This window comes from Taudactylus pleione, unplaced genomic scaffold, assembly GCF_031769625.1.
Source record: "Taudactylus pleione unplaced genomic scaffold, aTauple2 ptg000139l, whole genome shotgun sequence".
Taxonomy (NCBI): Eukaryota; Metazoa; Chordata; class Amphibia; order Anura; family Myobatrachidae; genus Taudactylus; species Taudactylus pleione.
This window is the reverse complement of record NW_028284541.1, coordinates 4,030,777-4,042,857: the sequence shown is the minus strand read 5'-3', so window position 1 is coordinate 4,042,857 and position 12,081 is coordinate 4,030,777. Positions and strand designations below refer to the sequence as shown.

At 46.1% G+C, this 12,081-nt stretch overlaps 1 protein-coding gene across 5 annotated transcripts in view; it reads right to left on the bottom strand.

Moving 5' to 3' along the window:
* Window positions 1-12,081, bottom strand: part of LRRC9 (leucine rich repeat containing 9) — a 151,131-nt gene that overhangs the window by 77,591 nt on the left and 61,459 nt on the right. For all 5 annotated transcript variants that reach the window (XM_088473719.1, XM_088473718.1, XM_088473722.1 and 2 more), the window contains exons 12-13: window positions 9,284-9,398; window positions 2,790-2,916 (exon numbers count right to left, since the gene is read on the bottom strand). In XM_088473719.1, coding sequence (XP_088329845.1) covers window positions 2,790-2,916; window positions 9,284-9,398 — 242 coding nt within the window. The remainder of the gene's footprint in view (window positions 1-2,789; window positions 2,917-9,283; window positions 9,399-12,081) is intronic.

The following is a 12,081-nucleotide window of genomic DNA, read 5'->3' as shown; positions in this document are numbered from 1 at the left end:
CCCGGGGGCGGCTTTTGAACGTCCCATGGTCCAGTGTCCCCCAGCCTTGAGGAAAGAGAAAAGAGGATTTCCCTCACGCTCAGTTGTATTGAGTACGAGTTATGATTTGGGTCTTAAATGACCGGCAATTTCGTTATTTTTTTTGTGACAGTGTCACTGAATATTGCTTCTCCTTACCAGGCACTTTTGAAGTTGCACTGGAGTCAGGGGTCGCAGGGGGGGGGGGGGGGTTTATAGATTTCAGTCATTAGTGCCTACTCCACACCTTCCCACCTACAACCTCATGGTCCAGTGTCCCCCAGCCTGACTCAGAGAAAAGGATTCAACAGTAAATACCAAAAATCCACTTTTTTTAATCTCGATTTGCATCGCCGAATCTCGGGTGATTTTCCCGCTTTTCATCTATCAAATTTACTATGAAGTGAGTTTAGCTGAAAGTGAGATGGCCGATGGTGAAGCAGATCGAGATATCTCCCCCGAGTTGCAAGTGAAGATGAGATTACTCACTGCCCAAGATTGCAGTGTTTTCTCTCTGCAAATCCTCTCCAGAGCTAGCAGCCTGCACATATCAGTGAGATATGTGCAGGCTGCTTGTGTGTTAGACCTGGCCCTCCCACCCTCCCAAAAGCATAACCGTCTCCGAACTTGTCAGCCGGTCCTGGTTCCAAAGATTACAGGAAACCCGATTACCCGAAACCAAATGGTCAAGTATTAGTATGTGTGTTGTCACACATACCAATACAATGCGAATGCCAGCTGACAGGACGTCACGGGATTTCCCACGTCCCCCCAGTCAATCAGAGGCCGCAAATTTTTTCCCCCTATATTTAAAACCAGGCCCTGTTCCTGCAGCCTGGTGCTGGTACCTAAATTACGGTAGAACCCTACTCGTTTTGTTCCCCATAATTTTAGGTACCAGGACAGGCTGACAAGTCTGGGGCTGGTTATGCTTTTGGGGGGACCCTATGTAATTTTTTTTTTAAATAAATTCTAATTTAACTATTTACATGCAGAAACATACACAAATCACACTGATCTGTGTATGTTTCTGGCAAACTCGCCGCTCTGGAGGTGAGTGTTTAAAACTACAATTTGGCAGAGTTTGCTGGCATCTCACCCGAGATTGTCATCTCGATTCTTGGCAAATTTGCGAGCTGTATCTTTTAGGTGAAAAGTACTTCCGCGTTTGCCCGATGGTGATAAGATTCGAGTTTGTTATCTCACCTGAGTTTTACAAGTGAGAAGAGAGAAATCTCTCTCTAACTCACCCGACTTTGCCTTTAGTAAATGTGCGAGTTGAAAAACATGCCTAAACTCTCCTGAGATTGTCATCTCGATTCTTAGTAAATTTACCCCTAAGGGTCTGTACTTTGCCTCATTCTCTTTTTCTTCTACACCTACTCCCTTGGAGATCTCGTCAACTCTTACAGTCTCTAGTACCTCCTATGTGCTGATAACATCCAAATTTACCTCTCCTCCCCTGACCTCTATCCCTCCGTCATTTCTGGTGTCTCTGTCTTTCTGCTATCTCCTCCTGGATGTTCCTACACTTTCTCAAGCTCAACATGTCCAAAATCAAACTTTTTATATTGTCCCCATCCAGGACCACCACACCTCCTATGCTCTCACTTTCTATTGACTGCATCATACACTCTTCTGTTCAAGTGCCTAGGTGTCCTCCTCAACTATACCCTCTCCTTCGCTCCCCCCACAGTCTCACACCCTTGTCACTTCACCATTGCCAAACCTCCTCAACTAGATCCATCATCATGGACACCATCAAAACTCATATTCATGCACTTCTAATTTCCTGATTAGACTATTACTCATCTCTGGCCTTCTTCTCACTAGAAAAAAAAAGTCCCAATTGTAGAACTAACTAAATGGCTATTGCCTCAGCTCAAAAATCACTTTATCTTGTTTAAATAATTTTCCCTAACAAAAGGTGATCGAAATTTTGCTCTGCATCACAAGTTTATTTTGTTAGAGTTGGAGTTTAAAATAATAATTAAACTTATAATACTGAGAAAAAGTATCAAACACTTTTAAGAAGAGCCCCACCTGGAATGAATTTCCAACAAAATGCTGTTCCCAAATAGTAGACCTGTGGGAAGTTACATCTGTCCCTCCTACATGTTGAGAGATACTTAACTATGTTAGTGCTTCAATTCAGTGGAGCAAGGGTCATTGGTATTTGCAACAAGTTTGAGATTTTATTGTGACAACCAGATGCACCAAGACACTCTTAACTGAATGAAAATTACATTTAAGTTTTTCCAGGTGTGACTAAAAATTATTACCCCAGAAGTTGCAAGTATTTATGGAATCTTGCTGGCCTCAGGCATTGTCGATGAAGAGAAATTAATTTTGAATTGACATATTTCAACTAGTACAATTTTGTGTCATTGTAACAACCTACCCCTTACTCACATCCATAAACATCCCACAAGTATTCAGTCGTCTTGCTCCTAGTAACACTAGAGTAAATCTAACTAACAATAATTCTGCAGTGACTAATGCTGATTGCAGTGTAGTTGGAAGATTGGAAATGACAGTGAGTATTTTGTTTCCAGGAAGTGCTTGAATTGCTATTCTATCTGCATTAATGTGCATATGGAACCAAGACCTCATGTAAAACTTGACGCATTCCACAATGATTCTTAAAGTAATTACATGGAACATGATGCATTCGTTGGCTGTTAGGCAAAAGCACTCAAATAGCTATGCTGGATTCAGCGTCTCATCTATGAATTTCATATATCACTTATGTGCAGCTGTAATTAGGTTACCATGTTTAAAGAGCTCTGGATCATGATGCTTTATCTCCTGGGATGTTGCTTGCTCCAATCTAGAAGTCTCAACAAATCCCAAACTATTAGAGAGAAGAACAGTATCGTCTTGTTCTTGTTCATCCAGCTGTGGAAAACACAACATGACACATTAGGGATGAAGACAATTGTAAATGAAACAAATTATATCTGAGATAACGCCCTGTAACCCCATCAGTTTAGGCCAATATTCCGCAGCCTTTTTCCACCAAATTACATTAACTAAAATGTCTTTCTCTATACAAGCATAAAATTGTATAAAGACAAAATACCTTGAAGAAAACTCAGAAGGGGATGAAAGTTAAAAGGCAAGTGACAAAACTATGGAGAAGCAATATAGGGCGTGATTCTCAGTCGCCCGCAATGCCATTGTTCACAGAGTTAAGCAATTTTTGCTGCTGTGCATGTGCGCAAACATCTAAAGACTTGTAAGGTGCATGCGTTACACAGTGTGTATACACAGAGTCACAGCAGTGACTGAGACGCACGTTGCAAAATGTATTGGAAATGTATCAGGCTTTCCCGGGGGATGTAGTTAGATTATCGGCGGCCTAGCTTTAGCCCCACACCAAAAATCCTGACAGCCGGCATCCCGAACAAAAGTAAGCGGGGCTTCTTAGGTCTTAGCCGTGGGGGGGTGGGGAGAAGGGTTAGGTTTAGGCACCCCTGGGGGGACATAGAGATAGGCACCTCTGAGGGAGGGTTAGGGTTAAGCTATGGGGAGGGGGTGGTAGGGTTAAGCACCACCGGGGGGGGGGGGGTAATGGCTAGGCACCCCACGGGAGGGATAGGTCTCGGTGCATGTAGAGGGGGCTAGGGTTAGGCACCACTGGGGGGGAGGCTAGGGTTAGGCACTAGGGGGTAGGTTAGGGATAGGCACCACTAAGGAATGGTTAGGGGGGAGAGGGGTAGGGATAGAATACTTACCACCCCTGTCGGGATCTTCAGATATCGGGATGCTGCTGTCGGGATTTGAGCCGCCAGTATTTCATACCAATTCCGTTCCTGGGCGGTGCATGGGAGGCAGTTATTCAGGCGCATGGAGATGGTACTTCTTATGGGCATGTTATGGGGAGTGTTGCTGAACTGGTTGCAAACTCAGGGCATTTGCAGAGCAGCAGACAAGCGGTTATGTAAGTCCGTCCATCTCAGATGCAAATGGTGTCAGACACCTCCTTGCTGCATTTGCGAGCCCAGCACTGGGATCACCATTGCAACCAATGGTCATAATGGTTGCTGATTTGGTCAGGCTGCGGGAGCTGAAGCTTCCCGCATCCTGACCTGGTGCTAGTCACGTAAGCAGACAGGAATCTGCATCCGCTGACGCAGACCCTGGGCTCGCTCCCGGAAGACAGGATCGTTGTGCCTCCGTTTCCTGGAACGGTGACCAGGCACGCCCTCGCACCGCCCCCCAAACACCGCAGCAGGTCAATCATGCTGCAGCTTGGTGGGTCTGCGAGCGAGATTGCAGGGCCCATTCTACACATTCTGAATTAGGCGATCAGGCGCTTAATCGCCCACATTGGAGGCTATACTCTGCCTAGCATGCGGCTGGTGCAAGTTTCAATGTTGCGTCCGATGGTAGCGTCTAAAGCTGCACCAATCAGCCCTTGCACATTCAGGCGCATGACTGTACACCAGGGGAAGGGCTATGGCTCTGCTTCTGAGAGACGCTTTCACTGACACGCTCGCAACACTCCCATAACACGCCCAGGCAACGGATTGTTTAGGCCACCTCCCAGTCACCACCCCGGAACACCCATGGTTTTCCCTGATCAGTTCTGATACCCTGTACTCAACAGCGCATTTGGGTGTACACTCATGGGTAACGCATGTGTCGTAGGGGTTTTCAGTACATTTTGTGTATGTGCAGTAGCTCAACTAAGTGAACATGACACTAGCGCACCTGATGTGCAAAAGATAATGGGTGACCGCTGCTCATCCATGAACCCTGAAAGAAGGTAATGGGCTTCACAGCAAGTCCAAGGCTAACACCACTAGGAATCAGCTGATACACCATGAAGAAGATTATAATATGATGAGACAGAGATATAGTCTAGTACAGACCACGGATCAGGGTAAGTAGCTCTGGTTCCTGGCCAGGACACAAGAAGAGAAAAGGCTCATGAGCAGACAGGGATGGCCAGAAAAAAACAAAAAACAGGTCAGTAACTGCTAAACAGATAAGGACAGACAGCAGTACTGAATAGCAAAATAGCCTGTTGATTAGGCACAGTAATGTGATTGTGTGATTGAGAATACTTTTAAGTTCAGTACCTGTTGACATTAGCAAACACAAAACCAAAATGCAGTTGAACGTTCAGACTACACAGAGGCAGAGGAAACTGGCAAGGTAATGCCACATATGTTAGTTTTTGGACGTATGGGCAATTTGGATTGATAAGCCAACAAACTCACGTTTGTCCTAGTGAAATCCTACTTCTCTAAGTTTCCAGTAGGGTGCCTTCTCTTTGTTACTTTTCCGAGCCCTGATGGAGTCTAGCCTTTTGGCACACTGAGTGTATGGTGTGAATGTGGGATGAATGACTGAGAGCAGCCATCTTTTGTTGTATTTATATGTTTATCAGAAAAGTAATAAATCGTTATCAAAAATGGCCAAAGTTACAAGATTTATGGGGGAAGGTAACGCATTTTTGTTTTTGGTAACTGACACACTTCTTCTTAGTACATGTTCTTGTTTCTAGATTACTCATAACCAAATACGATATAGTACATTGATGAGATTCCTAACGTCTGACACATGCTTACTGCTGCTTGCTCACTCCCACTGTTATCAATGGAAAATATGCTGACTGTATGTAAAATATTCTATATTAGTGGTCTCGCTGTATCTTATGTAACGCCGAATCACAAGTAAAGGTGCCCATCCACTAGACGATTAAGTTGAGCGACTGAATGATAATGATCGTTCAATCGTTCATAAATCGTTTGCAAATAGTTTGCAAAAATGTCTAAAACGACCAGCGATGCGCGTGCCCGCTGGTCGTTTAGACATCTATCATCGTGCAAACATGCTGGACAACCTGATAACATCAAGTTGAGCATGTTTGCAGATGATTGATGAGCCTGCATTGAACGACTGCTCGTTCAGTGCAGGCTCATCACAGACTGACAAACGACTGCACGATTACAATGTCGTAATTGTGCAGATGTTTTCATGTCTGCTAGTGGATGGGCACCTTTAGTAATCTTCTAGGATAAAAATGAAGTTAGAAGATTCTGAGTTTTGATTAACGATGGCTTTAGACATTCAGAATATGATGTCTCCTAGACGCAGGGCTATGCTATGTTATAAAGTTTGACATTTTCAAATAGCTGCAAAGCTGGGTGAGGGTAATAGTGAGATGACTGATTTATTATAATTTATTTATTAGCAGTTATTTGCATAGAGCCAACATAATCTGTAGCACTTTACAATTGGGAACAAAACAGTAATTAATGAAGACTGGATATTAATGGACAGAATGTAGTCAAAATGTGGACATTGTCAACTATCATGTCAACGCCACAATGTCGACAGTTGTGATGTTGACACTGGCAAAATGTCGACAGGCAACGTGTTGACATGCACACAATGTTGATATGTGAAATGTCGACATTGTCAGAATGTCGATATTAGATTTAGCTGTGGGCGGGATAGTTAAGGTTAGGCTGCAGGGGGCGGTTAGGGTTAGGCTGCGGGAGGGGGTTAACGTAAGGCTACAGGGGAAGGTTACGGTTAGGCTGCGGGAGGGGGTTAAGGTTAGGCTGCAGGGGGAGGTTAGTGTTAGGCTGCGGGAGGGGGTTAATGTTAGGGTGGCTGCGGGAGGTTAGGGTTAGGCTGCGGGAGGGTGTTATGGTTAGGCTGCAGGGAGAGGTTAAGGTTAGGCTGCGGGAGGGGATTAAGGTTAGGCTACAGGGGAAGGTTAGGGATAGGCTGCAGGAAGGGGTTAAGGTTAGGCTGCAGGGGGAGGTTAGGGTTAGGCTGCAGGGGGAGATTAAGGTTAGGCTGCAGGGTAGTTAGGCTACAGGGGAGGTTAGGGTTAGGCTGCAGTGGAGGTTAGGGTTAGGCTGCGGGGATAGGTTAGGGTAAAGCTAAAGGCCAGGGGTTGGTTAGGGTTAGGCAATAGAGGGAGAGTTAAGGAAAGCAGAAAAATACCAGAACGTTGAAGGATCGGAGGTCTGACCTGGAAGTGACGGTCACATGACCACCAGGACCCTGAAGCCAAGCTGGAGCCATTGCAGCCACCCGAAACAGGTAAGTCACCGTTGGGCCACCAGGACGATATGTCAACATTTCACCACCATCTACATCATGACTGTCGACATATCATACCACACCCATACCAGACAGAGAGAGAGGTATGAGGGTCCTGCTGTAAGCTTACAATCTATAGCTGATTAGTTTCCCAAGAGAGGTGCTATAGAGAGTAAAGCATAGGACTTAGCCTTGCGGTACTCCAAATAATAGAAGTATCGGATAGACGGTGGATCCAGACAAACTAACACTGCAAAAGCGATTTGAGAAGTAGGATGAGGACAGGATAGGACAGTGGACCTCATTCAGAGGCGGTCGCAAGAAGTGATCGCTCTCTTTGAATGAGGGCGGGCGCTTCTTTTTTTTTTGGTGCGGCCTCCTGGTCGCAAGCTAAGCTGTGGGTTACCTTACCACCCACAGCTTAGCTAGCGACCAGGGTGATGGTCGCGATGGTGATCACCATCGCGACCATCGGGGCTTGTGACCAGACCCTAAGGTTGGGTCTGGGCACTTGCAGGCCCCAGGGAGCTTTCTGCTCTGATGGAGCAGGAAGCTCCCCACTGACATCACTGATGATGTCAGTGCGGCCGCCCACAAAACGGTAGGCGTTCCTTAAGGAACGCCTCCGTTTTGGAAACCACCCCCCCGGCCCGCCTACAAAAAGGGGCGAGCTGTCCATCATCATCGACAGCCGCCCCTTTTGTAGCGAGCTCCGGAGCGAGAGAGTCTTATCTCTGGCAACGGGGCTTGCGCACGCGCAGTGTGTTCGCTGCGCTTGCGCAGGGGTACCCATCGAACCGGTTGCGAGCACATCGGTGCTTGCGACCGGGTCTGAATGACCCCTGTGTCCTGGAGACCTAAGGATTGTAGTTTTTGTATGAGAAGAGCTTGGTCAACAGTGTCACATGCAGCAGAGAGATCCAGGAGAATTAGGAGCGAGTAATGGCCTTTAGACTTACCACTGATCAAATCACTGACCACCTTAGTCAGTGATTGAGGCTTTCCATTGGTCCTCCCGCTCACACCCCCTTCCAGCCGGTGATGTGGAACTAGCCGCAGAGAGGTCTGTGCCCCTCCCTCCCTCGGCAGATTTAAGTAAAACTACAACCTCTTATAATCGAGGGTTGAAAGACACAGCCTATATCAAATATTTGTAGAACTCCAGGCTCTATTACTACTAAAATTATCTGTCCTTGGAATTTATTCAATTATTAATATCTGATTATCAAAACAGATTTATTTATTCAATTTCTATGTATGTTGATTTTATTTGTTTTACAAATACATCAAAGCAGAGTTTTATTATGTATATAGGGCCTGATTCAGACCCGGACGCTAAGTTGCGCTCGCTCGCTCTGAGCGATGGTCGCCCATCTGCGCATACGTATAAGTAACAGTGCGCATGCGCAAACTAGTACGAGCGATCGGATTTTGCTCGCTCGCCCTGAAAAGACTGCCCAGTGGAATGAGTGACAGATAGCGCCGTTTGTGGGTGGTAACAGGGGAAGGTGCTTGTGAACGGAGGAGTGGTGCTGCGAACGCAGGCGTGTCTGACCGTCAGAACGGAGTTTTCTGGGTGTGCATGATTAGCAAAGTAGAGTCATTGAACACATCACTTGGTTGTTTTGTACCCTGAACTGCTCGCAGTGCTTGTGGGAGGGTAAGGTCTACCTCAAGCGCTGCGTGCAGCTCCGATGGCTCTCGATGTTACCGATTAATCCTTCAAATACCGGAGATGATGTGTGTTGCGAGTGGCAAAGGGGCGTGTTTATACACTAGCGAGCGCTTATTGCCCGGGGCTCGCTAAGACATAGAGGGCGTCTTTACGAGACGCAGTACGGGCGCTTAATTTAAATATCCGGCCCCTTTTTGCCAGCGAGCGGCCACAATTTGCGAGCGGGTCTGAATCAGGCCCATAGTGCAATACTGGCTAATCTATAAAGCATAGTTGCTGACTTTATAGAGTTACTGTTGGGGAACTCCCAGGGGTAACTGCAGGGGTCAAGGTGCAGTGAATCATGTCAACACACCCCAGCCGCCATTGCAGAGTGTGCGCCGCCTGCTTTACTGCAGAAGTGGACAGGATGCGAGAGAGCTTCAGGAAATTCAGGAGTCTCCCGGACATTCTATGGCAATAGGCAGGAGACAAAGTGATCAGGAACATTTCATATACATGGCATACAAAAATAAATGTTACCTGTGACATTCTTGTGGCCTTAAATCCATACTCCAAAATTTGTAGAATATTATCCTTTTCATCTGAGCATTTTGGATCAAAGGTGTAAAACAGATATTCCAGCATCTTCTTGTAGCTGTTACAAACCAGAAAGTGAAAGCAAATCAGTAACAAGATAATGAATATTTTTTGTGATGGTTAAGGGGCCTACCCATTAGACGACTTTCTGAACGATGCGACCAAAACCAGATGTGCGTGCACGCTGGGTCCTTGCCGATGCCGACTGTCTGTGGAACGATCGTCAGGTTCCACATGTTCTCAGATAGGGAGGTTGGTCTCCTGCACTGAATGACATTCAGTGAACGCCGTTCAGTGCGGGCACCGCACCTAGGCGACCTGAAGGACTGACCGCTAGTCGTTCAGTTTTTCAGGTCGCCTAATGGATAGGCCCCTTTACTCACTTACATTACTGTATTAATATATTTGTCTTACGATGCATACACACGGTCAGATTTGATGAACGATTTAACGATTTTTACAACAATTTGAACGATTTCATCAACGATGAGCGATTGAACGATTTATGACAGTATTAAAATGAACTGACATCGTCAAAATCTGACTGCAAACAGTCGATGTCAGAGATCGTTATCTGACATGCGGGAATGCGCATCGTTGGTCGAAGCATGCACTACATGTCAAAGACATGAACGATTTTTACCATCGTTATCATTCTTATCTGATAAGAAATCTGACCATGTGTATGCACCATAAAGCGGCAATCATACAAATCAGGTGACCAAATATAAATACTGGAGAAGAAGAAAAACAACATGTGCTATGCCCCAATGAAGAAAATGCCTGATCCTTATATTTTTTTGTGCTGATTAAGTGAAAGGTCGCTGGGTCTCATTCAGACCCGGTCGCAAGCGCTGAGCGCTCGCAAGCGGGTCGATGTTAAGGCCCTGCACAGGCGCAGCAGCCGCACTGCGCGTGCGCAAGCCCCGGAGCGAGAGAGAAATTCTCTCGCTCCGGAGCTCACTACAAAAGGGCGGCTGTCAATGTTGATCGACAGCTCGCCCCATTTTGTTGGCGGGGTGGGGGGGTGGCTACACAAACGGAGGCGTTCCTGACGGAATGCCTGCCGTTTTGTGGGCGGCCGCACCGACATCAGCAGTGATGTCAGTGGGGAGCTTGACCATCGCGACCATCACCCTGGTCGGTCGCTAAAGCTGTGGGTGGTAACCCACAGCTTAGGTAGCGACCAGGAGGCCGCACTTAAAATTACAAGCGGCCGCCCTCATTCAGAGCGAGCGGTCACTTCTTGCAACCGCTTCTGAATGAGGGCCTCTGTCTGGTAAGGTTTTTGAGTGATATGCAGTTTATTTTTTAAAAACCCATATATTTATATACTTATTATAATCTGCTCAAAAAGACAGCTTAAGTAGTTTAAAAAGTAGCTTTGTTTGATTTTACGCTGTACCTTGCCTTAGAAATGTCTCACTTAAGAGTCCAGCAGCTAGTCAGCCAGGAAAAGCCTTTGAGAAGTTATAGACGACGCGCATCATTCATTTATATTGTTAGCAGGCAGAGCTTATTATTACCATAAAATACAGGGTGTCTAGTGTTCTCCATTTACATAGTTGCGGCACTGCAAATATGACTAATAAGCTTATTGGGCACCTATACTAAAGAGGTATGGCCTTTGTGTGTGGGGGCCAGGGCCCGTTGCAAATTTGTAGAACTGGGACCATAGGCTCATGGCTGTTCATGGTTCAACACCTTGGGTGTGTGGCTGCGCATCCATGTCAGCCCCCCCCCAACACCCCTGCATACAGTGGTACATATAATAAAGATGGTACAGATTTTCCCTCACTCTCATGAATAATGTAAGCCTGTTGCTCCCAAACTGGGTGCAGTGGCACCATGGGTGCCGCAGGGCACTTGCAGGGGTGCCATGGGTTGATGGCTGCCAATCATGAAATATGTGGACAAACTGAAGCGGAACCCTGTCCACCACCATACACATAACTGACCCTAAGGATGACATACACATAACTGACCCTAAGGATGATATACACATAACTGACCCTAAGGATGACATACACATACCTGAACCTAAGGATGACATACTGTAACTGACCCTAAGGATGACATACACATACCTGACCCGAAGGATGACATACTGTAACTGACCCTAAGGATGACATACACATAACTGACCCTAAGGATGACATACACATACCTGACCCTAAGGATGACATACACATACCTGACCCTAAGGATGACATACACATAACTGACCCTAAGGATGACATACACATACCTGACCCTAAGGATGACATACACATACCTGACCCTAAGGATGACATACACATACCTGACCCTAAGGATGAAATACACATAACTGACCCTAAGGATGACATACACATACCTGACCCTAAGGATGACATACACATACCTGACCCTAAGGATGAAATACACATAACTGACCCTAAGGATGACATACACATACCTGACCCTAAGGATGACATACACATACCTGACCCTAAGGATGACATACACATACCTGACCCTAAGGATGACATACACATAACTGACCCTAAGGATGACATACACATACCTGACCCTAAGGATGACATACACATACCTGACCCTAAGGATGAAATACACATAACTGACCCTAAGGATGACATACACATACCTGACCCTAAGGATGACATACACATACCTGACCCTAAGGATGACATACACATAACTGACCCTAAGGATGACATACACATAACTGACCCTAAGGATGACATACACATACCTGACCC